The sequence below is a fragment of the Lynx rufus genome, unplaced genomic scaffold (genome assembly GCF_022079265.1).
Source record: "Lynx rufus isolate CCGP_SWC_20201006 ecotype Redwood Valley unplaced genomic scaffold, mLynRuf1.p SCAF_4, whole genome shotgun sequence".
In the NCBI taxonomy this organism is placed as follows: domain Eukaryota; kingdom Metazoa; phylum Chordata; class Mammalia; order Carnivora; family Felidae; genus Lynx; species Lynx rufus.
Window position 1 is genome coordinate 81,729,618 of NW_025814856.1, and position 27,209 is coordinate 81,756,826.

At 37.5% G+C, this 27,209-nt stretch overlaps 1 protein-coding gene across 2 annotated transcripts in view; it reads left to right on the plus strand.

Annotated features, from left to right (window-relative positions):
- The window catches only part of RELN (reelin), a 528,348-nt gene that overhangs the window by 482,511 nt on the left and 18,628 nt on the right, over positions 1–27,209 (plus strand). For both annotated transcript variants that reach the window (XM_047096965.1, XM_047096964.1), the window contains exons 48-57: positions 704–881; positions 4,085–4,278; positions 8,545–8,801; positions 12,119–12,273; positions 13,362–13,576; positions 15,711–15,888; positions 18,962–19,137; positions 19,286–19,392; positions 20,489–20,731; positions 21,308–21,483. In XM_047096965.1, the coding sequence (XP_046952921.1) occupies positions 704–881; positions 4,085–4,278; positions 8,545–8,801; positions 12,119–12,273; positions 13,362–13,576; positions 15,711–15,888; positions 18,962–19,137; positions 19,286–19,392; positions 20,489–20,731; positions 21,308–21,483 (1,879 nt within the window). The remainder of the gene's footprint in view (positions 1–703; positions 882–4,084; positions 4,279–8,544; positions 8,802–12,118; positions 12,274–13,361; positions 13,577–15,710; positions 15,889–18,961; positions 19,138–19,285; positions 19,393–20,488; positions 20,732–21,307; positions 21,484–27,209) is intronic.

Here is a 27,209-nt window from a genome sequence, read left to right on the forward strand (position 1 = left end):
GTGTGTGTGTGTGAGAGAGAGAAAGTGTGTGTGTGTGTGTGTGTGTGTGTGTGTGTGTGTTATGTACTGTATGTTTGGTTTTCAAAGATTTTGCTATTTGATGGGGTAGTAGACATGAAGATGTGAGTAGAGAATTTATACCCCCTTCTCCATTAACCCACATGCCTGGGAGGTCTTTCATCAATTAATGATTCCCCAGAGCCTCCAGCCCTATATTCATATTCCTTCCCCATTGAACAGGGAGGTCAGTCCTTTGGGCAGAGATGACAGATGCTACCCAAAGTACCCTCTGCTGTTTGGAACATGGCATCTTGGATTCCTAATTGGCCCAAAGCCTCTTTACAAAGACCAATTTCGTAAGTTTATTAAGAGGTACCAGTTCAGGTTGGCAGCCACAATTATTTATCAGCTTTTTTAGAGCTGTGTCATGTAGAAACAGGACTTTAGTAAATTCCTTGAAGTTGCTTCTTTCCCTGTAAACCCAAGTCATTACTTTAGGTATGCCTAGAGGCAGTTAATTCACAGATTATTTCTAACCTGATGCACTGTTCAGGAGAGCGGGTAAATTCTGGGCAGTTCTGTGAAGATAAGTAAGCTTTCATCATCCTGGACTAGGAATAGCAGTTGGCCTCACTAATTTGAGAACACAACTGTGGTGGTTTTGCTTCATGTTGACTTTTCCTTTGTCTTTCTCCACACCCAGCTGTGACGAGCAATGGGGTGGCCTGTACTGTGATGAGCCCGAGACCTCCCTTCCAACCCAGCTCAAAGACAACTTCAATCGAGCTCCTTCCACCCAGAACTGGTTGACTGTGAATGGAGGGAAACTAAGTACCGTGTGTGGTGCCGTGGCTTCGGGAATGGCTCTCCATTTCAGCGGGGTGAGCATTTGGCAACCGGTTATTCATTTCTGCATCCTCTGAGTTTTCCCCAAAAGAACTGAGTGTCTTTCTGAAGTTTCATTGGCAAATCAAGATCCAGCATTAGACCCTCTCAATGCACAACAACCCTGATGTGAACTTGCAACTTTGCACAAATCAGAAAATACTATTTCCAACATTTTCCTATCACAAATCAACAGAGACCATTTAATTATGCAGGTAGTGTCAGCACAAGGCATATTTAAGTACACATTAGAAAAAGACTTCAATGTGGGAATGCAAGCTGGTGCAGCCACTCTGGAAAACAGTATGGAGGTTCCTCAAAAAACTAAAAATAGAACTACCCTACGACCCAGCAATTGCACTACTAGGCAGTTATCCACGGGATACAGGTGTGCTGTTTTGAAGGGATACATGCACCCCCATGTTTATAGCAGCACTATCAACAATAGCCAAAGTATGGAAAGAGCCCCAATGTCCCTCAATGGATGAATGGATAAAGAAGACATATATATATATATATACACACACACACATACACACACACACATACATACATACATACAATGGAGTATTACTCGGCAGTCAAAAAGAATGAAATCTTGTCATTTGCAACAATGTGGATGGAACCCGAGGGTATTATGCTAAGTGAAATTAGTCAGTCAGAGAAAGACAAAAATCATATGACTTCACTCGTATGAGGACTTTAAGAGACAAAACCGATGAACATAAGGGAAGGGAAACAAAAATAATATAAAAACAGGGAGAGGGACAAAACAGAAGAGACTCATAAATATGGAGAACAAACTGAGGGTTACTGGAGGAGTTGTTGGGGGGGGGGGAATGGTCTAAATGGGTAGGGGGTATTAAGGAATCTACTCCTGAAATCATTGTTGCACTATATGCTACATAATTTGAATGTAAATTTTAAAAAATTAAAAATAAAATTAAAAAATAAATAAAAATTAAAAGTTAAAAGGGAAAAAATTCAATGAATTTTCATCCTGGGAGAGAATGCTTGTACAAAATCTGAGGGTCTTCCATCTGGGTGATGCCCTAATTGAAAACTCCTCAGCTTGCAACAGATTTGGGATTTAAGGAGCCAAAACTCAGGAAGATGAACCTCAGCATTTCCTGAATTTATTAGCAAAAATTAATTCTTTCTATAAATTAGCCAAGGAAGAATAATTGTCAGTAATGATTAGACATTTTTGTTTATAGCAGATTATATTGTGAATGACAACAGCAATGTTAGAAAATATCTTTGAGAAATTTTATAGTCATTCTACCTTGCTGCCAGAGATAACTTGTATAAAAATAGAATTTCTTTAATACGATGATTAAAAAACGCTTCATAAGCAATTTAATTTTCTTATTTATTTTTTTTATTTTTTTAAATTTACACCAAATTAGTTAGCATATAGTGCAACAATGATTTCAGGAGTAGATTCCTTAGTGCCCCTTACCTATTTAGCCCATCCCCCCTCCCACAACCCCTCCACTAACCCTCAGTTTCTTCTCCATATTTATGAGTCTCTTCTGTTTTGTCCCCCTCCCTGTTTTTATATTATTTTTGTTTCCCTTCCCTTATGTTCATTTGTTTTGTCTCTTAAAGTCCTCATATGAGTGAAGTCATGATTTTTGTCTTTCTCTGGCTAATTTCACTTAGCATAATACCCTCCAGTTCCATCCACGTAGTTGCAAATGGCAAGATTTCATTCTTTTGGATTGCCGAGTAATACTCCATAATATATATATACCACATCTTCTTTATCCATTCATCCATCGATAGACATTTGGGCTCTTTCCATACTTTGGCTCTTGTTGATAGTACTGCTATAAACATGGGGGTGCATGTGTCCCTTCGAAACAGCACACCTGTATCCCGTGGATAACTGCCTAGTAGTGCAATTGCTGGGTCGTAGGGTAGTTCTATTTTTAGTTTTTTGAGGAACCTCCATACTATTTTCCAGAGTGGCGGCACCAGCTTGCATTCCCAAGCAATTTAATTTTTAAAAATTACAAATTCACTGTCAGGTCTTTATTTCCCTACAATTTCCTACCTTAGAATTTGCATTTGTGCCAATGAAGTATATCATTTATATTCAGTGTGGTTTTTTTAACGTTTATTTTTGAGAGCAAGAGTGTGCACTAGCAGAGGAGGGGCAGGGAGAAAGGGAGACACAGAATCCGAAACAGGCTCCAGGCCCTGAGGTGTCAGCACAGAACCCAACGTGGAGCTTGAATCCACGAACGATGAGATCATGACCTGAGCCAACGTCAGGTGCTTAACCGACTGAGCCCTTATAATCAGTGTTTTAGCCAAGAGCAACAATATAGAGTCTCTGTGATCCTCAACACTGACTAAGAATGCAGTGTTGATAATACTCTTCTTGGCTTAAATACAACTCCAAGAGGCCTAGTTTTCCTCATGTGTTCAACTAAGAGACATCTACCTATCTACGTGAATAAATTAATGTAGATGACACTGAAATCAGCCAGAAAAGTTTAAATAAAAATAATTACAACTATTCTCTCTAATTATAATTAAATTATATGAAATTCTTCAATGTAGTTATTGTTAAATTTCATATTAAAGTAATCATATGAACAATGTTATTTTATTGGGGGGCCTGGGTAGTTAGTTCAGTTGGTTAAGTGTCCAACTCTTGATTTTGGCTCAGGTCATGATCTCACAGTTCATGGGATCCAGCCCATGTCCAGTTCTGCACTGAGTGCAGAGCCTGCTTGTGCTCTCTCTCTCTCTCTCTCTCTCTCTCTGCCCTCCCCTGCTCATGTTCTCTCTCTCTCAAAATAAATAAATAAACATTTTTAAGTGCTAATTTATTAATAGCTGCTACCTTTTGAAAAACCTAAAAATGCCTATGAATACCTGGAAATGGTTTAATAAAGACAGAATAGCTACTTTAATTTCAACTCTCGTATTGCTTATGAGAAAATATCCTTTGTAAGTAAGTTCTGATCCTGAAATTTCAAAGTTTAGCAAGTATTTTCTGAGTACCTACTGTGTGCCATAGACCATGCTGGGAGCTAGGGTAACAGGAGAAATGACACAAAAATTAGTATTACTATGCCATGCAACTTGTATTACAAAAGAAATATAAAACTGATGCAAGCCAGAGAAAACCTTAAGCTGCAGTTACGATTCTTTATCATTGTTGGATTCTGCTTTTCACCCTTAGGGTTGTAGTCGACTGTTAGTCACAGTGGATCTAAACCTCACTAATGCCGAGTTTATCCAGTTTTACTTCATGTACGGATGCCTGATTACACCAAATAACCGTAACCAAGGTGTTCTCCTGGAATATTCTGTCAATGGAGGCATTACCTGGAACCTGCTAATGGAGATTTTCTATGACCAATACAGTAAACCTGGGTTTGTATTCTATTTTATCTTTAATAACTAGTATATTGAGCAATGATGCTTGTTAAGGCCTGCCAGCAGTCAGTCAGCAGGGGCTTCAGGGGACCTGGACCATACTCACTGGTAGAAGATGCTTCTGTGAGGCACCTGGTGGCTTATTCGGTTAAGTGCCTGACTCTTGGTGTCAGCTCAGGTCATGATCTCACGGTTCATGAGTTGGAGCCCAACATCAGGCTCTGTGCTGACAGCGTGGAGCCTGCCTGGGATTCTCTCTCTCACCCTCTGTCTCTGCATCTTCCCTGCTCACATACTCTCTCTCTCTCAAAATAAATAAATAAACTTAAAAAACTAAAAAAAAAAAAAAAGATGCTTTGAAACTGACATGAAGATAAGATTTCTGAGCTGATAAATAGCTGGTTTGGGTTTTTATTTTAAGAATGACTAGTTTTAGGGGCACCTGGGTGGCTCAGTTAGTTAAGCGTCTGACTTTGGCTCAGGTCGTGATCTCACAGCTCGTGAGTTCAAGCCCCACGTGGGGCTCTGTGCTAACAGATCAGAGCCTGGAGCCTGCCTCAGATTCTGTGCCTCCCTCTCTCTCTGGCCCTCCCCTACTCACGCTCTGTCTCTCTTACTCTTTCTTTCTCTCTCTCTCTCTCAAAAATATAAACAGTAAAAAAAAATCATAAAGAAATAAAATAACAGAAGACTATGGGGGAGGGGAAGGGGAAAAAAAGAGAGGGAGGGGGCCAAACCATAAGAGACTCTTAAAAACTGAGAATAAACTAAGGGTTGATGGGGGCTGGGAGGGAGGGGAAAGTCGGTGATGGGCATTGAGGAGGGCACCTGTTGGGATGAGCACTGGGTGTTGTATGGAAACCAATTTGACAATAAATTTCATATTAAAAAAATAAAATAAAATAAAACCCCCACAATGGGCTTAATAAATGCAATGTAGGAATCATTTAAAAGATATATATTCTGGAAAGGCAAAAAGCAATTGGTGTGACCAATGAGAAAAGTCAAAAGAGGTTTTAAAAGTAAAAGAGCATATCTATTAAGGTGGAAGGAAGAGAAGAGAGAGAGAAAGAGGAGAGGAGGAGAGTAGAGGTTAGGGAAGGAAAGAGGAAAGGAGAAATATAGAATAATTAAACCCAGAAACGTAGAAGAATTAAAAGCACCAAAAAAGGAAGACAAAACATAGATAATCCCTCAGTGTATGGCAAACCAGGTATAGGCTAAAAATTAGGTAAAATAAAAACAGTTAAAGAATCTTATAAATGATCATTTAAATTCAGTGTGTCCATTAACAATAGGTTCAGCTGTGAATGACAGAAAACCCCAAGTAACTTATAAGGTTTTTTTTTCTCTTTCTCTCATATAAATTAGATCTGGAAGAAAATAGCCAAGGGCGGCTACAGTGGTTCCATAAGCACCAGAGACCCAGGTTCTTTCTACCTTATGTTTTTGCCACACTCAACATATGACCTCCATCTAGTGGTCCAAAATGGCAACCCCAGTTCCTCCACTTTCCCACCAGCAGGAGGGAGGATGGGCAAGAAGGGTGTGCTGTCTCTCTTCCTAACAGGTGCCCATACTTCCATTCACATTCCAGTAGCCAGAACTTAGTCACAGAAACACACCCAGATGCAAGGGAGTCTGGACATACTGTCTTTATTCTGGACAACTATTCACCTCACTATAAAGATGGGCTCCTATTATGAAGAAAGAAGGGGAAAATGGCAATTGAGGAAATGTCAGCCACAAGCAAAAGTTTTAAATCCTGCACTTACCTTAAAGTTGGACAGTAGTAAAGGAATTCAAATAGAAGCTAAGAGGAACACAGTGTAATAGCACACAAAAACGTGCTCATCTGTTAGTTAGAAGATAACAGATAAGCCAAGTAAACTATTTCCTTAGTCTTTTTGGAGAAAGGTATAAAGACTCTCAGATATGAGTTCCTGAGCATTTAGAATAATATGCAGGGAGAATGAAGTTAAGATAAAAGCATAACTGTCTGATCTACTTTAGTTCTCTGAAGGAGAAACAAATTGACTGAAGTAGTAACAGTGGTCATAATTTATTTAAACTTTCAACAGCCTTAGATAAATTTCTACTCCAAGGGTTTTTAAAACGTGGTCAAGGATTTATCAGAGAAAGAAAACTACATTAGAAATAGGAAAGAAAAGGGGTGCCTGGGTGGCTAAGACGGTTGAGCGTTGGACTTTGGCTCATGATCTCGTGGTCCATGAGTTCAAGCCCCAAATCGGGCTCTGTGCTGACAGCTCAGAGCCTGGAGCCTGCTTCAGATTCTGTGTCCCCCTCTCTCTCTGCCCCACCCCTGCTTGTGCTCTGTCTTGCTCTGTCTTTCAAAAATGAATAAACATTAAAAAAAAATTGGAAAGGAAAAAAAAGGTAAAGATCGTTGCTCTGGGTAAATAAGTATGATTGTATGTCTCTCTAGGAACAGACACATTTCTGATATTATTTAATACACTTTAAAATGTTAAACATGCCAAATCAAAGCAGATAAGCTATAGGAAGATCATACAAGGTGAGGATACAAAAAGAGGGCAAGGAGAGGACAGATGAGCTTTGAAAGTGAGATGCATGAGGAAATAAACTTTGGAAAAGATTGTCTGCCTAAGCACGGATGGTCTCCAAACTGCCAGTAACTATACAAGCAAGAATCTAGGATTCACGGTCTACAATTTCCTTCCCTAAGACCAAGATCCACTAAGCTATCTTGGCCCAAAGGGTACACAAAATGACAGACATAGTCAAAAAAGTATTTAAAATTCAAGTACTGAAAATCCAACCTAAAGGACCGCAGCATTGAATGGATCTTAATGCGTCCTCATCTGGAATACTGCCTACTCTTCTGGTCCTAATCTCTCAACAAAGACATAAAAGAGAAAAGAGGAAGGAAAATAAAATCAACAAGGAAATAGTGTATAAATACAAACAAAACGGTGAACGCTCTTCAGTGTGAAAGACGAAAACTAAAGGGGCCACCATGAAAGTCCTCAACTTAAGGGTTCTTCACAGGATGGATTTGGGCTTATTGGCCCATCTTGGAACACTAACACTAAGAGGCAGCCCTTAAATATAAAGGGAGGTAGATTAGTATGGATAGAAAGATGGGAATTTATGCAGAGGAAAGTAAACCTCAGGAAATTATTTTCCCCAACAGACTTTATGGTTGTGAGTATAAGCTCAAAAGTGTTTGATATATTCTTGGGCTTTAAATGCGTAATTGTGATCATGTCTAGCTGGTTATGGTTCATATTGAAGCATGTAGTCGTATTTGTCCATATCTGTTCTTGGTGACTGTGTTGGGGACAGCATGCTGGGCTTGTTACCCTATGGTTCTTACTCAGCATTTCTTAGTATAATGTCTTCAATAAAACATAAAGACAAAGTCAGTATTAAACCACATAAAGTAATTACATACAATCTGGTACCCTCAAGCTGAGAACCCAAATGTCCTGCCACATGTGTCTGAATTCAGTGTCTGAATTCTAAGCAAATTGCTGATACTCACAGGAGTAGAATGAAATCAAGGCACCAGGGGAAGGAAACTGATGAAACCAACCTCTAGGAGACAGAAAACAAAAGTTAGTATTGGCTTATGTCTACCAAAGTGCATATCTCTAGGCTTATAGATCCAGAGAGGCCCCTAGGCAAGCAGAAAATTGTAAAGTCCCTTTAAGGCCTGCCCAGGGACAATTAGAATAAGTAGATAGTTCCAGAATCCTTGAATTTGTTCACATTCTGTTTCCCCAATTTAGGGACTCCTGAACCTTCATAAGCTCAAACCAGTTTATCATGGTTTATAAAAATTACATTTTAAAAATTATTTTTAAAAATCAAAATAAATTTTGGGGCACCTGGGTGCCTCAGTTGGTTAAGCTCAGGTTGTGATCTCACCACTCATAGGTTGGAGCCCCGCGTTGGGCTCTGGGCTGACAGCTCAGAGCCTGGAGCCTACTTTGGATTCTGTGTCTCCTTCTCTCTCTGGCCCTCCCCTGCACTCACTCTCTCTCTCTCTCTCTCTCTCTCTCTCTCTCTGTCTCTCATTCTCTCTCAAAAATAAGTAAACATTAAAAAAATTAAAATAAACATTTAAATCAACTATTTAAATTAAGTTTTTAAATTTTATCTCCTGTCCTTCCCTCACCACCACGTGACGTGTAATACCTTACCTCTTGTTGTGAATCTTTTACTCGCATGAGACATTTGACAAGTTTGTTACCCCCCACTGCCATCATTTTCGTACAGATTCGTGAATATCCTTCTCCCTCCTGATGCTAAAGAGATTGCCACTCGCTTCCGCTGGTGGCAGCCAAGACATGACGGCCTGGATCAGAATGATTGGGCCATCGACAATGTCCTCATCTCGGGCTCTGCGGACCAGAGGACGGTCATGCTGGATACCTTCAGCAGTGCCCCTGTGCCCCAGCACGAGCGCGCCCCCGCAGACGCCGGCCCCGTCGGGAGAATTGCTTTTGACATGTTTATGGAGGATAAAACTGCAGGTACATTTATCACTAATGCTACATACGAATCCAGCAGAAATGTAGCGTGGATTTGGGTCTTTTCAAAAAAAGTAGAATGTGAAGCTCTTACAGATTCTCAAATGGTATAGAAACAGTGAAAATGGTTTCACCCTGTTGTTTCTCTCAAAATTCCTGATCTACACTGGAACTAAATCTTCTTCCATTTAAGCAGCAAGTATGTTTTAATAAATAGCATCCTATAATAATTCCTTTTTTTAAGAGATTATTTGTTTCTCTGTTTCCTTGTTTCTCCTTTGGGTAGAAAGCCAGTATTTCCTAGTCATTTATTTTAATATCCAAAGACAAGTGTCTTGTTTTGCTACATGTTGGTTGCATTTGTGATGGCATTTCATGTTTTAGAGAGTGTCTCAGGTCTTGCTTGTCACTGTTTATTCTCAATAATAGTAGAGCAGTGATCCTGGTGACATAGAAAAAAAGACCTCTCCGTGCTAGGCTCATTTTTAATGTCTTGTTTTCTTTTCATTTCATAAAACTATTCTGGTATTTATTTATTTATTTATTTATTTATTTATTTATTTATTTAGAGGGTGCAACTGAGCAAGAGGCAGAGAGAGAGAGAGAGAATCTCATGAGGGGCAGAGAGAGAGAGAGGGAGAGAAAGAGAAGCAGGGCTCTCCTAAGCAGGGCTCCTGCTCACCCCAAGCAGGTCTCAAGCTCACCCCATGTGGGACTGGAACTCACAACCTGTCTGATGATGACCTGAACCGAAGTCAGATGCTTAATGGCTGAGCCACCTAGACGCCCTGTTCTGGTCATCTTTTTAAAAAATGGTGACTTATATCAAGTTTGTGGCTTTGTCATGCCACATCCTTGGTAATACTACATAAAACATGGTATCTTCTGATCAAGTAGTGATGTTTAATTATACGGCTCATACCAACACTGCAAGTGTTATCTGAACAGTGAAAATAATTCTCTGAAGAAGGTTATTGAGAAGATTTACTTACACAGATCTGGTTCAGAACCTTGCTAAATTATTCATTTATTTTTTCCCTGTGAAGTGATTTACATAAGTGAGTTTATGGCCAGAAAATAATTTAAACACTGCTTCTGTATGAATAAAAGCAAATACAGATTATTTTTTCAAGTACCTAAAATACCAATTTGCACTTCAGGCTTGATTGGTGATGTACAATTGAAGAATTGCAAAAATAGTTTTTTAGAAACTATAATATCTAATTACAGAAGTAGCTTCTGATATTTCAGAAGATATTGATGAGGTAGTGGATTAATGTAAAAACCTGCTTTCATCAGGATTGCAGAGTTCTACCATAAACTATGTGCCCTAGAATAAACTGGAACTCAAATTTCTGTGCTCTTTGGCTCTAGTACTCTTTGGAGTACTAGATGCACGATTAAATGTAGCTGCAAAATCCCATGAATTGGGATGGAATTTGGAATGAAAATTCACACATAATGGCATTGTGGTAGCCATTTGAATCCCAGACATAAAATGCTTGTTCTGTACACATATGTTAATGCTCAGACAAACTCAAAAGGACACAGCATAGATGAAGGCTGAATTCCAATTGTTTGGTCTCTCCTCTGACTCCTCTGAGACCATCCAACTCTGTTACTTGCACAGTAGCCCCAAGCCTATGATTGTACCCATTCGTCTCCAATGAAAATGCTGGAGCTAAACAGGAAACTTTCAGAGAAACGCTGGGCCTATAAAATCAAAGTGTATCATGAATTAAATGCAATTTATGGATATGTTCCTTCTTAAACTTTCTGCAATAAAATCATAATGTTAAAAATGCCTCTTCCAGGGGCACCTGGATGGCTCAGTCAGTTGGGCATCCAACTCTTGGTTTTGACTCAGGCCATGATCTCACGGCTGGTGGGTTCGAGCCTCCATCCAGCTCCACCCTGATGGTGCAGAGCCTGCTTGGGATTCTCTCTCTCCCTCTCTCTCTACCCCTCCTCTGCTTGTGCTCTCTCTGACTCAAAAATAAATTAATAAACTTTTTTTAAAAATACCCCTTCCTGGGGCGCCTGGGTGGCTCAGTTGGTTAAGCGTCCAACTTCGGCTCAGGTCATGATCTCACAGTCTGTGGTTTCGAGCCCCACTTCGGGCTCTGTGCTGACGGCTCAGAGCCTGGAGCCTGCTTCGGATTCTGTGTCTCCCTCTCTCTCTGCCCCTCCCCTGCTCGTGCTCTGTCTCTCTCTGTCTCAAAAATAAATAAAACATTAAAAAAACAAAAACCCTTCCAGAAAAGAAAGGACATTGTGGACACTGTGTGTGTGTGTGTGTGTGTGTGTGTGTGTGTGTGTGTGTGTGTGTGTGATTGAGAAAGAGAGGGAAAGACAACAAGATGTACTCAGCGCTAATCAAGTCATAGTCTTGTTGCCTAAGTTTTCCTTAGACATAAGCTTGTTTTTAGTCACTTCATTGAGGTATAATTGACATATAAAAAGCTGTTGATTTTAATGTATACAACTTGATGAGTTTGGAGATAATTATACACCACATCACCACAATCATGGCCATAAATTTATCAATCACCTCCTAACATTTCCTCCCACAGAACCCCCCTCCTTTTTGTTTAACCTTCTTAGCAAGTTTTTAAGTGTACCGTACATTATTGGTAACTATAGGCCCTCTGTTGCACAATAGATCTCCGGAACTTATTTGCCTTGTGTTCCTGAAACTTCATACCCCTTGACGGACATGTCTCCATTTCTCCTTCTCCTCAGCCCCTACTAACCACTATTCTACCCTCTGGTTCTATGAATTTGAATATCATAATTTTTTAATTACCCAGATGACACTGCCAGAATTTGATTAGAAGTAGCTAGCTCACTTCCCTCTTGTATTACTAGAAATTCTTTGTCCTTCTTTAGAACCTACCTAAAAGTTAAGTATCTATCAGAAAAGAATCAGTGTAGGGGTACTTGGATGACTCAGTCAGAAAAGCATGTGACTCTTGATCTTGGGGCCATAAGTTCAAGCCCACGTTGGGTGTAGAGATTACTAAAAAATAAATAAACTTTAAAAAAAGAATCAATACACATTTCCCTTTGCTTTTCACTTATAACACATACAATATACTTTTTTTCTAAATGTAGACTTACCAGTATTGGACAGTAGTTATATCTCAACCTCCTAGGATCCATGTTCCTAAAATGATATGCTTACATTAGTGTTTTGCCTGTGGATTGTATGTAAGATAAGAGAGATTTCTACTGAAAAGAGTACAAGATCTTGCTTAATGTGTAAATTTGCTTCAAGTAATTTTGTCATAAATTTGTCATAAAATTTATATTTTTTTAAGTGAATGAGCATTGGCTATTCCATGATGATTGCACAGTAGAAAGATTCTGTGACTCCCCTGATGGTGTCATGATTTGTGGCAGCCATGATGGAAGAGAAGTGTATGCAGTGACCCATGATCTGACTCCCACTGAAGGCTGGATCATGCAATTCAAGGTGAAAATGTTATGGTCTCAATTACATAAATACCGATACACTAGCAATATAAAAATGAAAAAAAAAATTTGAGGCAAAGATCATACAACATTTCATTGACTTAATATACACTTTGAAAAATAAAATGTAATGTTTAGGTAATATACATCTCTACTGTATATAACTTAATGATTAAAAGTGATTAAAATTATTTTATTTCTGAATTATGCCAACGTAAAACTTTCATAAGAGTAAATGCGTTTCTGTCCAGGAATAAACAGAGCAAAATAGCGCAAAATAGTGATAATAAAAACGTAGGACGCTGAGTTAAGTTATCATATTTTAAATCATTATATGACTTAGCCACCTTCTTCCTTTAAGAGAAGATTAAAGCTATTATGGTTATAAATACCTTTTTTTGTTTTGTTTTCGCAAGACTATTGTAATGTTTCTGGAGAAAGAAAATTCTAGAAAACAAAGGCATGATTAGCATTAATGCCAGCATCGATTTTGGCCAAGATGTTGTGTCAACCAATTTATTTTATGTCATCCAATTTATTGTCTACCTCACTCCCACTGTATTAGCAACAAATGTTCCAGTATGCCTGTCTGGGGCAACAAAAGGTGCTGGGCCTTATTAAAAGTACCTTCTGTTATCACTTCATTGCATCTTACTTGTATTTGAAAGTGATGTATGGAGAGTCATAAATTGTACAACAAAACAGTAAACTTGGAAAAGCTGTTAGCAATCCTTCTTGGTCGAGCATCCTGCCAAATAGAAGTGCCAGACCATTAGCACAACAAACAACAATTTGTAAGAGTGGGCCCAGGCCTTCCAAGGCAATCAGCCAGCCATGGCAGAGCGCAGCTTTCAGCTTCTCTCCAAACTCCCTGCACAATATATTTGGCACTTTGTATAATTTGTCATCTTGGGCAACCACGTCAACTACCCTGTCCATCAGCAGAATAAGTAATGATCCTGAAAATACAGAGTGGATGTGGTGTAACACCTATCAAGTGATCAGCACCTTTCTTGCTGCCAAGTCCTTAGAGCAGAAATATGTAATCTGGTTTTAATATTTTTCCAATCTTTCTTTTCTGTTCATTAGATTTCTGTTGGATGTAAAGTGTCTGAAAAAGTTGCCCAGAATCAAATTCATGTGCAGTATTCTACCGACTTTGGTGTGAGCTGGAATTATCTGGTCCCTCAGTGCTTACCTGCAGACCCAAAATGCTCTGGAAGTGTTTCTCAGCCATCAGTATTCTTTCCAACCAAAGGGTGGAAAAGGATCACCTACCCACTTCCTGAAAGCTTAGTGGGGAAGTAAGTAGAAAATTCAAATAAAGCCTGGTTCCAAGCATCCATAAATCTATGAGGGACACTTGTCGAGCCTGAAATTATGTGTAATTGTGGGTAAAATGCTCTTACCCCCTAATTCTAAAAGTTCTCTAATCAATGACCTCCATGATGAACTGACTTGAGGAGACCTCAAGTTTAAATCCTCAGGCTTCTCAAGAAGGGCCTTGGCAGCCCTTCCACTTTCCATATTAATCTCTGAACATGGAGACACATATTGCAATAGCAATAGTCCTAGAGCCAGATGAAAAGATATAGGCTACCTTATGGGTCTTGTAGACTGTGGTCCACCATGCATCATATGCTTTCCATATTACTGCCTGTCAATCCATAGATGAAGACACGAGCAAGTCCTAAGTGATGATGTTATTTGTACAAAACCTAATTCTTCATGCTGTCTGTACAAGTGTGGTTTGTAGATCTCATTTTTCTGTTACCTTCTGCACCTGCTGTGAAAAGTAATTAGCCTAGAGCAGTAGTGAGCCAAGATGATTAAACTATTCCCTGAAAAGTCTGTAGATAAGTTAATTTAAGCAATTCTAAAAGCTTTTCCTTTGACTGTAAAATTAGGAAAAAAGATATATTGAAGAAAATGACAGGTGTACCTCCACCATATGAATCATAGAGACTGGCTAAATGAAAAACCTTCTTATGAAACAGAATTACGATATATGTCCAGCACATATAGAGCCTTTGAATAAGGTGCTTGCACTCAGCTTTTCCAGTGGTCCATAAATATCATCTACTACATGATCACTCACTGTTTCCTGGAACACATCTAAAGGTTTTAGTCTATTAATGTGCTAGGAGATTAGATCAGGATACTTTCAGCCACAGGTAACAGAAAACCCAATGCAAATGGACACAATTAAAAGTGAAATGTATTATATCTGTAATGAAACAATCCAAAGTAACTGGATTCTAGGATTGATTCACATGCTCAAAAATGTCTTCAAGGACATTATTACTTACTACTCTTACAATGACTCTTTGCTCCTCCATTCACACATTGGTGTAATATTCAGGCCTCATGAACATAGATGGCTTCCAGAAAACTGCAGCAGAATGCATCCTTACCTATGTCCAATGGAAGAGAAACAGAGTTGCTTTTCTTTCAGAGCTGGAGTTACTACCTTCTTGTGTCCCATTGGCACAAATTAGCTCAAGAATGCCCGTTCCTGAGTCAGTCAATAGCTAGGGGAGTTCCATTACTCCTATGACTCACCAAGGGTGAAATGGGTGCTGGGGAGGCCCATGATATCACTGCCTCGTTTTATCTCTCTATTCCTCTCTCTTTTTTAATAATGATGTAAAACTTAAATTCAGTAAGATGCACACATCTTAGTAGTTAGGCACAATGAGTTCTTACCAATGTGTAACCTTTGGAACCACCCCATAAAACAAGATACAGAACATTTACATCACCCCAGAAAGTCTCCTCGTGTACTTTGAACTCTTTACACCAAAATAGTGCAGCACATTCTGATATAAGGTTAATTGTGAGGTTTGTATTTTCCCCCAAAGACAGAGAAGAGCAATGATGAAATCAAAATCTTGGGGAAATTGCCCTTTCACATAACCCTTTCAAAATCGTTTTCTAATTAGCACAGCTGTTCTGAGAATATCGATTACCTTTGGGGATTCAGAAGTTGCTGTTTCCTGACCACCTGAGGGGCTGTGTGTCTGCTGACGAGTCTCTGTGAAAGGCTTCACTCACCTTGTGTACAATTTCAGAAATGCAGTTAATGGGTCTAAATTGCGACACAACCACTGGACTCCAGTTCATAAGCAGCCTCATTTATGATAGTTACAGATTTGTATTTTAAAATGTTCCTATCGCTTGAAATAGAGATTCCACTGCATTTTCATTTTGTTGTACGAGTTTGCTCACATACTATAAAATTTTAATGAAACTGGCTTTAAAGTTCCATTACAGAAATAGATAATGGCGGTCAGAAAACGTTTTTTATTAACCCATTTCATACTGCCAGGGTCTTAAATGTTTTTTTTTTCCTCTTCTGTACTGAACATACACATAGGAAAATGGACTTAAGTAAAGTTAACTTTTGTTCTCACTCCTTTGCTTCTGTGTTATCAATAGTCCAGTAAGATTGAGATTCTATCAGAAGTACTCAGATATGCAGTGGGCAATCGATAATTTCTACCTGGGCCCTGGATGCTTGGACAACTGCAGGGGCCACGGAGATTGCTTAAAGGAACAGTGCATCTGTGATCCGGGATACTCTGGGCCCAACTGCTACTTGACTCACACTCTGAAGGTAATGTTAATGCCCCAGAAGAAAGCATTTACTCACACCGCAGGTCATGCCTGAAGAACCATTGTTAAGTGGGGGTCTAGTAAGTTGTAACAGCGGTCTTTGGGTGCCCCAGTAAATAAATCCTTTGGCTGGCAACTGAAAATATCTCTTAGGTTTCTTAGATACAGAAAATCAAGACCAAGTCTACTACAATTTACTCAATTTATAAAATAAACCAGACTGTATTGATTAAAGAGCATATGGGGCGCCTGGGTGGCGCAGTCGGTTAAGCGTCCGACTTCAGCCAGGTCACGATCTCGATCTCGCGGTCCGTGAGTTCGAGCCCCGCATCGGGCTCTGGGCTGATGGCTCAGAGCCTGGAGCCTGTTTCCAATTCTGTGTCTCCCTCTCTCTCTGCCCCTCCCCCGTTCATGCTCTGTCTCTCTCTGTCCCAAAAATAAATAAAAAAAAAAAAACGTTGAAAAAAAAAGAGCATACTCTGCTTTTTTTTTAAAGACTCTTAATTTGAAACCAGCATTAAGTGTTCTTTACTTCATTTATTTGGTAGACGTGACGTTTGAAGGAAGATGTTGATGTTATGAAGCAAATAACATAGACTCATTATCACAAACAAATTTTCAAAAATGACTAAACAGTAGCTGAATTTTTTTATTGAATTATAATTGACATACAATGTTATTTTAGTTTCAAGCGTGCAACATAGCGACTGGACAATTCTGACATGACTCAGTGCTCACCACAATAAGTGTGCTCATCATTATGTCACCATACAGCATTATTACAGTATTCTCATCACCTGCATTTTTGTTCAGAAAACTCAGTGTTCCAATTTGCTGACTGCTAAAATGTGGTTGTGTATTAAGAATAGAGAGGTCATTTTGGAAACTTTTGCTGTTACACTATTATTTAATATGCAAAGTAAATACAATTGCCCAACACAGTTCCCATGTATGTGTTCTATTTCTGTGAACAAATACAGTACATTCATCGCTGCAATAACAGAAAAATGACTAAACCAAAAAAGCACAAGTGACTGAAATCAAACATGGAAGTGGCAAAAAAAATGTAAACAAAACCTGTTCTGTCATTTTTTTTCTATAATACACCAACTTTGGAATTAATAAATTAATTGGAGCAACGCTCACTTGTATCTGAAACTGTTGGTCAACAAATGAGATTATAACATGAGGAACCCAGCCATAGGTAATGAATGAAGTTTAAAAAAATTAGTTTCTTTCATGAACATTCAAATTTCATTAGTATTTCTCAGTTGGATAAGAAATTAATAAGTTTATATTACAAAATAATAAGTCTATATTATGAACTCTGGTCAAACCTTTCTAATAAGAGTTTACATGGTTAACAGTGCATGTCTTCTGACTCTTGTGTTCTTACCTGTAAACCTCCATTTTTAAAATTGTATTTATTTGCTGACATCAATGAGGTGAAGTAGGACTGACACGTGATGTACTTGTCTTTAACTATAGAGATGATTATGTTCTGAGTCATTTAAATCATTTAAACTACATAGTAAGTACCAACTAGACAACTCCTCTAAAGAAATGAAAAAGTAGTTTTTCTGTATACAGTTACTGCCATTGCAACTGTAACAAATTGTTTCCACGATATATTTCTATCATGTAAAAAACCAAAAAACAAAAGAATTGTGCCTCAACCCAGTGCAAGACTATATTATGGACAAAATTAATAGAAACATCAAGATTTTTCATCATAGTTCACTATGATGTGAGGGGATGAAATAATTTTGCTAAAAATAGCCATTATGAACCCTAATATTTTATTTATCTACTCTTTTTGAAAAAATAGACTATTCCTACAAATATCATATAGATTCACTCATATGTGGAATTTAAGATACAAAACATGAACATAAGGGAAGGGAAGCAAAAATAAGATAAAAACAGGGAGGGGAACAAACCATAAGAGACTCTTAAATAGAACAAACTGAGGGTTGCTGGAGGGGTTTTGGATGGGGGGGATGGGCTAATCGGGCAAGGGGCATTAAGGAGGGCACTTCTTGTGATGAGCACTGAATGTTCTATGTATACAGGTGATGAATCACTGGATTCTACTCCTGAAAACATTATTGCACTATATGTTAACTAACGTGGATGTAAACTTTTTAAAATTAATAAATTGAAAAGAAAAGAAAAATAGACTATTCCTGGTTGTTGGTCATCCTTAATTAGGAGGATAAACTGGAGACCAAGGGCAAATATTTTGTTCTGGATTTTGAATACTTCTCGTCATCATTCTGAATCTTGACCCTGCTAAACGTAAAAACTGACTTCCAAGGTTGATTTTCTTTTGACCTCACACAAAAAACGTTGGTTTCAAATGCCCCTCCTTAACCATATAGACATTCCAAGTTCATACCATCATGGAAGCTTAAGGGTTCTGGTTGCTTAAAGCAGTCTCCAGAGTGTGGGGCACATACTCCTGGAGGAAAACAAGACAATCCATTGAAAAATGTTAGGAGGGGCACCTGGGTGGCTCAGTCAGTTAACTCTCTGACTGGATCTCAGCTCAGGTCTTGATCTCAGGATCTTGAGTTCAAGCCCCACATTGGGCTCTGTGCTGGGCATGAAGCCTACTTAAAGAAAAAAAAATGTTAGGGAAAAAAATGCTAGAACGTGTGCTTTGTTTTATATTAGTCCTTTAAATTTTCATTTTTTGTGCATGTTTCATAATCCATAATACCATAATTGTACTTTTATATGCAATATAAACAAATACACATATTTGGAGAGTATATGCTTAAGTAACTTCTCAAATAGGAGTGTTACTATAGTCAACTTGCAATTATTTTATTTTAAGATTCTTTCTAGACTTTAAGTCCCAGTGATCAAACATTATTTAAGCACTTTAAGTGGGCTTAATGTATGATGCAAAAGAACATTGCAGACAGATCTTGTTTTTTGTAAATGCTTCAGAAAAGCATTAGAAATCAGCGCTTTTTTTAAGTCCAAAATGAAATTATATTGTCTAAACTATTCCATAGTTATTGTCTGAAAATGTTATTTGTAACCACATCCCACTTATGTTTTTCCAGACGTTCCTGAAGGAACGCTTTGACAGTGAAGAAATCAAGCCTGATTTATGGATGTCCTTAGAAGGTGGAAGTACTTGCACTGAGTGTGGCATTCTTGCTGAGGACACTGCGCTCTATTTTGGGGGATCCACTGTGAGACAAGCTATTACTCAAGATTTGGATCTCAGAGGGGCAAAGTAAGTCATTTTTTGTTATTTTTATAACAGCATAGCAAATTGGCCCCAAAATAAGGAACACACCTATGGAAGAAGTTATTACCCAGGACTTGAGTAGACTCTTTGTTCTAATTAACCATTCTGATGGATAATATGTGCTTGCATTCAGATTCCTGCAATACTGGGGGCGCATCGGTAGTGAGAACAACATGACCTCCTGCCATCGGCCCATCTGCCGGAAGGAAGGCGTGCTGTTGGACTACTCTACCGATGGAGGCACGTTTCAGGGGTGAAAGCCACACCTTGGAGCAGATTCCCAAATTACATCCAATGCCCCTCAGAACAGTTTCTGCAAAGCTTTGCTGACTTTGCAGTGAAAATAGTGAAAGTCACAAAGAGAAAGCTACAGATCTTAGTCACATTACACTTTCATACATGTGACTTGTGTGTTACACAAAACCTACCCATAAGGGTGTAAGAGAGAAGTCACATTAAAAATTTAAAAACAAAAATAGATGAAAATAATAAATTTTTTTTAAAAAGCTCCAAACTTTATGAATAAAGAAAAACTTCTGTGTGTAACTGAAGCTTGATTATAAATGATACAATTAAGAAATAAATTTTATATGGTTTTCTAAGATCACTTTTAAAAACATTTTAAAGCATTTTTAAAAGCTTTTGTGTGAACAAGCATGTAATAAATCTACAAAAAACCTACCGTGAAAGATGACAGTCTGAATTCATGAGGCTGTCAGAGGATATTTTAATAAAATTCTGTTTCATTATTTTGAAATAGCTGAAACCAGACCAAAAATAACATGAAGTCCTTAGAAAATCAGTTTTAGCAGAGAGGTATCATTTTTATAACTAGCAGAGAGATAGATGGCCTTAAAGTATTTTAGTGTATTCAAAGGTGTTTCCTTAAGTAATTTAAACATCCCACCTACAATCTTATCAGTTGATAAGAGGAAAACTTATTAGTCCACAAAATAAAAATTGCCCAGAATTAAAATAGCTAAGTTAAAATTTTAAATTACTAGGTGTTCCTGTCCAGAAACATGCAAAACATGGATGTAGCTCATTATTTATGAAAAATAACGCACGTAGCAATGTACAAAAAAATTTTAAGAGCAGAAAATACATAATTTTTACTTCAGCGTGTTTCTTTCTGGCCAGATATTTCTAAATACCCTTCCCCTCATACACAGCGTCATTTGGAAACAGTGGTAAACGCTTATATTAAAGTCAGTGAAATCAATTCTCATTTCCTGGTTGAAGATTTCTTTGGGAAGCTTATGGTAGCTGCAGTATACTGTCACTTTGTGGAGGTTTTCCCAGATATGTTACTATGTTGGTGTATTTGTTACTGTAGGAATAACTTGGACTTTGCTCCACGAGATGGATTACCAGAAATACATTTCTGTTAGACACGACTACATACTTCTTCCCGAGGACGCCCTTACCAACACAACTCGACTTCGCTGGTGGCAGCCTTTTGTGATCAGCAATGGACTTGTAGTCTCTGGAGTGGAGCGTGCACAGTGGGCACTAGACAACATACTGATTGGCGGAGCAGAAATCAATCCCAGTCAACTGGTTGACACGTTTGATGATGGTAAGAAACCAGACATTTGAAAGTCTTTTTTGTGAGCCTTTTGTCTGCTGTGTCTTTAGATGAGTTACTCCATAAAAAGCATTCAGAAGAGTACCTAGAACATATTCACTGCTCAACAAATGTTAGCTAGTATTTTACCCAGTGGCTTATGAATCATCAAGATTATCTGTTTGTTGAAACGTCAGCTGATGATTTAAAAAACTCTGTTAAAGACAAAATATCTAGCTCTGAATATAATTTGAAATTTCAATATCCAAAATAATTCTAGTTTCTTTAGGAATTTCTGTACCACAGAGATGCACATTGCCTTGTTTTAAAAGTGTACCAAAAATTTTGTAATGGTGCAAGTCAGGCTAGCAATTACATTTTTTTAAGTTGGGTAATCATTATGCTAGCATTTAATAATATTTTCTAAATTTGATTAAATATCTTGGATTTATACATTATACCAATTAAATAAAAATCAATCTTAAAGGGTAAGCAAAAAGGCAGAGCACAGACATTTCAGTAACTTGACAATAAACCGATCCGTTCAAGAGAGTAACATGCCATATTGCTTCCAATTTACCTTAACAGAAGGCACTTCCCATGAAGAAAACTGGAGTTTTTACCCTAATGCAGTAAGGACAGCAGGATTCTGTGGCAACCCATCCTTCCACCTCTACTGGCCGAATAAAAAGAAGGACAAAACTCACAATGCTCTCTCCTCCAGAGAACTCATTATACAGCCAGGATATATGATGCAGTTTAAAGTAAGGGGAAGTGGCTTTCAGAACAGAATATGGCATTACATATTTGGGGATGGAGGGCGGGAAGAATGCTTAGTTGTACAACTACAAGGAAATGATTGATTGTATTCATTAAAAGAGCCTTTATCTTATGAGTAAAAGAAGTGATTTTTAGCACAGGCCTTTATCAGATAGGATTATTTGAGCATCAATAAAATCAATTAGTATATTGGGACATAGCAAGAAATGTAACTGTATTATATTTCATATATGGAATCTTGAGTTGTTCCCAAGATCTTGGAAATGAAAAGCTCATATAGGTGCCTCTGCCTATTTCTCTCTCTCTCCCCTTCTCCCTCTTCCCACTCTCCCCACAGTTTCTGTACCTCTTCTCTCTTACTCTACACTGATTTCATATATCAAGCCACTTTGCTTCTTTATCTATCCTTTTCCATCATGTCTTTCTATTTTCTTTTTGTCTCTGACTTCCAAACACAAACATGTACTGTAGCCCAGCTGGAATGCCCCAAATCCTTAGATGTAAAAAGGACTCTCAAATCTTTCACATTGCATATTTCACTCATAAAGAAGTGTAGAAGGGAAGTCATAGAAGATAATTAATAGCCAGATAATCAGAGAGAAAGATAAAGCAATATCGATTAATGTCTTTCTCATTACCAAACACATTTAAAAAAATAGTAAAAAGGGTATCACAGGGGCACCAAGGTGGTTCAGTTGGTTAAGCATCCGACTTTGGCCCGGGTCATAATCTCATGGTTCACGGGTTCAAGCCCTGCATAAGCTATTTGCTGTCAACACGGAGCCTGCTTCAGATCCTCTGTCCCCCATCTCTCTGCCCCTCCCCCACTCATGTGCACTTTCTCCCTCAAAAATAAATATTTTTTTAAAAAGGGTATTGCAGAAATACACTTTGTTACTAGATCATTTTAAAGACAAACATTGGTTGCTTATTTAAAACATTTATTTGAATGTTTTAAAAAGATATCCTTATTTAAAAAGATGCCCTGCAATGATGGTTAATAGTAAGAGTCCTTTCTAGCAGAAATAAAAATGTATTCAGAGCCGGTAGGAGAGAGAAATGGGGAGTTATTGTTTAATGAGTGTAGAGCTTCAGGTTTACAATATTTAGAAGTTCAGATCTGTTGCAAAAAGAGGGGCATAGAGATATTCACTGTGTTCCTCAGTTTTATGTTGAACTTTCCTTCAGACTGGAGGGTGAGGCAGTCTCCCCAAATGCTACCACTCCCTTAGGACTATCCCTACCTTAGTGGCATGAAGGATGCTCAAATTTAAGTTGTACAACAGGTTGGTTTGATACATATGTATAGTACATATACTACACGTACATACAAACATCAAATACATACATACATCAAATCAACATGTTGATATATATACATATATATACTACATGTATTTTATATATATGTAGTAATATGATTGCCATTATAGTGATAGCGCCTCTGTCATGTCGTCATTTCTTTCTTGTGGTTGGAATAATTCACATCTTCCACTTCTGATGAATTCTTTTCTAATCCACTTAATCAAATATAATCTCTCCTTCCTCTGAAGCACCACAGCATTTTAGTTGTATCTTTTATGATTTCTATTTCCATTATTGGAATATGCTTCTTATTTTCTCTCTCAGGCCAGGGCTGTTTTATACATGAGTGTACGGCCTGAAATTTTTAGCACTAACCTTCCCCAGTATCAGCACTAAAAAAAAGGACATGTTGATTAAGTAGATGATTAGGACTTAAATTTAAATCACCAAGGTTTTATAGCATTTATGCATTATTAATGACTCAAACATTTAATTGCATATAATATGGAAAGCTTTAATTCATATGGAAATGTAAAAACCACAAGAATGAATATTAAGTAGTCAGAAATTGCTATTTTTAATTATAAATAGAAATTCACTAGTAGCATCAGGAAGTTAGAGTATCAGTGAAAATGTTTTGAACCAGTGATACTTTGAGTTTCTTTCCATTAATTCTCCAAATGTTACTTTACTTTTGGCCAAATTATCTTTCCCAAATTTATGATTAATATGTTATTATATTAAGTAAATAGAAATAGTACTTTTGTTTATTTGTTTGTTTTACTACTTAGCCATGGATATCATTCTGTTTGCAGCCAGCTCTGATTGGTATGGAATGCCTTTTTCTTTTGGAGAGGCGTCTGACTCTCAGTCTTACCAGAACTGCCAACTTGGCAGGTAGAAAACTTGGAAAACAATAGCATAATCCAGAAATATTAAAATTAGATAGATAGATAGATAGATAGATGATAGATAGATAGATAGATAGATAGATAGATAGGAAGAAATGGGCCTGGTCATTTCTTGTACAGAATCTTTTATGTCTTTGAGAAAACATTTTTCTCAAAGGTTAAGAGATTGCTCTTTTTGTTATTGAAGTATAATTGACATACAATGTTATATTCGTTTCAGGTGTACAACCTAACAGATATGACATTCTATACGTTACTCCGTGCTCACCACAGAGTACTCATTATCTGTCACCTTAAAATGTTATTACAGTATTTTCACCTATTTCATCCATTCCTTCCACCCCTCTAGCAATCACCAGTTTGTTCTCTGTATTTATGAGTTTATTTCTATTTATTCATTTGTTTTGTTTTTTAGATTACACAAATAAGTGAACTCATATGGTTATTGTCTTTCTGTGTCTGACCTCCTTCACTTAGCATAATACCCACTAGGTCCACCATGTTTTAACAAATGGCAAGATCTTATTCATTTTTATGGCTGAGTAATATCCCATTGTGTATATACCCCCTGTCTTTATCCATTCATCTATTTATGGATACTTGGGTTGCTTCTATATCTTGGCTATCATAAATAATGCTGCAATAAACATAGGGGTGCATATATCTTTTTGAGTTAATATTTTCATTTTCTTTGGTAAATTCTTACCAGTGGAATTACTGGATCATTGGTATTCCAATTTTTTATTTTTTTCGGGAACCTCCATATTGTTTTCCAGAGTGGCTGTACCAATTTACATTCTCACCAACTGTGCATAAGGGTTGCTTTTTCTCTACATCCTCACCAACACTTGCTATTTCTTATCTTTTTGATACTAGCTCTTCTGACTTGTGTGACATGATATCTGTCTCATTATGGTTTTATCTGTATTTCCCTAATTATTAGCAAATTTGAGCATCTTTTCATGTGTCTCTTGGCCATCATGTGTCTGTTCAGGTCCTCTGCCCATTTTTTAATCTTTTTTTTTTTTTTTTTTTTTTTTGCTTTTGAGTTGCATAAGTTCTTTATATATCTTGGGTGTTAACCCCTTTATCAGATATCATTTGCAAATATTTTCTCCCATTTAGTAGATTGCCTTTTTGTTATATTGATGATTTCCTTGATTGTGAAAAAGCTTTTTATTTTAGTGTAGTCTCAATAATGTATTTATTTTTACTTTTTCCCTTGCCTGAGGATATATATCCATAAATATGTCCTTAAGGCTGATGTCCAAGAGATTACTGCTTATGTCTTCTTTTAATGGTTCAGTCTCACATTTAGGTCTTTAATCCATTTGAATTTATTTTTTTGTATATGGTATAAGAAAGTGGTCCAGTTTCATTATTTGCATTTAGCTGTCCAGTTTTCCCAGCATCATTTGTTGAAGAGACTGTTTTTCCCCATTGTGTATTCTTGTCTCCTTTGTCATAGATTAATTAGCCATATTAAGTGTGGGTTTATTTCTGGGTTCTCTGTACTAGTCCACTGATCTTTGTGTCTATTTCTATGCCAGTACCATACTGTTCTGATTACTACAGCTTTGTAGTATATTTTGAAATCTGGTATTGTGATACCTCCAGCTTTGTGTTTCTTTCTCAAGAGTGCTTTGGTCTTGGGGTGTTTGGTAATTCCATACAAATTTTAGGATTTTTTTGTTCTAGTTCTGTGAAAAAATGCTATTGGTATTTTGATACAGATTACATTCAATTTATCGATTGCTTTGAGTAGTATGAACATTTTTAACAATGCTAATTCTTCTAGCCCATGAGCATGGTACATCTTTCCATTTGTTTACTTTATCTTCAGTTTCTTCCATCAGCATCTTATAGTTTTAAGAGTATAGGTTTTTCACCTCCTTGATTAAATTTATTCCTAAGTATCGTTTTTTGTTGGTATAATTGTAAAGGGAATTGTCTCCCTCATTTCTCTTTCTGCTACTTTGCTATTAGTGTATAGAAATGCAACATATGGCTGCATATTAAATTTATACGCTGCAACTTTACTGAATTCATTTATCAGTTCTAATAGTTTTTCGGTGGAGTCTAGGGTTTTCTATTCATACTATCATGTCATCTGCAAAGAGTGACAGCTTTACTTTTCCTTCCCAATTTGGATGCCTTTTATTTTTTGTTCTTGTATGATTGCTACAGCTAGAACCTCCAATACTATGTTGAATAAGTGGTGAGAGAGGACATGCTTGTCTTGTTTCCAATCTTAGATGAAAAGCTCTCAGTTTTTCACCATTAAGTATGATGTTAGCTGTGAGTTTTTCACATATGGCCTTCATTATGTTGAGGTATGTTCCCTTTAAACCCACTTTGTTGAGAGTTTTTATCATGAACGGATGTTTAATTTTGTCAGATGCTTTTTCTGCCTCTATTGAGATGATCATATGGTTCTATCATTTCTCTTGTTGATACTATGTATCACATTGATTTGCAAATATTGAACTATCCTTGCATTTCTGGAACAAATTCCACTTGATCATGTTGAATGATTCTTTTAGTGTATTCCTGAATTCAGTTTGCTAATATTTTGTTGAGGATTTCTGCATCTATGTTCATCCTGGCTGGCTCAGTCAGTGGAGCGTACAACTCTTGATCTCAGGGTTTTGAGTTCAAGCGCCACATTGAGTGTAGCTTTCTTTTTCTGAATGGCCTTGTAGAATAAATTTGGAATCCTCTTTTATTTTTTGGAATAGTTTGAGAAGAATAGGTATTAATTCTTTAAATATTTGGTATAATTCACCTATAAAGCCATTTCGGGGGATTTTTGTTTGTTGGGAGTTTTTTGATTACTGATTCAATTTTGTTAATAGTAATCAGTCTGTTCAAATTTCATCTTTCTTCCTGATTCAGTTTTGGAAGACTGTATGTTTCTAGGAATTTATTCATTTCTTCCAGGTTGTCCAATTTGTTGGCATCTAATTTTTCGTAGTATTATAATCTTTGTATTTCTGTGCTGTCGCTTGTTATTTCTCCCTTTTCATTTCTGATTTTATTTATTTGAGTCCTCTGTCTTTTTTCTTGATGACACTAACTGAAGGTTTATAGATTTTATTTATCTTTTCAAGCAACTAGCTCTTGGTTAGAAATAGTACTTTTTGGGCACCTGGGTGGCTCAGTCATTAAGCTTCTGACTTCGGCTCAGGTCATGATCTCACAGTTGGTGACTTTGAGCCCCACTTCGGGTGAGCTTGAGCCCAGCTTTGGCTAAACATGAGCCCCAGGTGAGCCCCACCTCTCTCTGTCTCTCTCTCTCTCTCTCTCTCTCTCTCTCCCCCCCCTTCCTCTCCCTCTCCCTCTCCCTCTCTCTCTTACTCCCCCTCCTGGGATTCTCTCTGCCCCTACTCACTTTCTCCCTCTCTCTCTCTAAAAGAAAGAAAAAAAAAAGAAGAAAGAAGTAGTACTTTTTTAAACCTTAATTCCTGGGGCGCCTGGGTGGCTCAGTCAGTTGA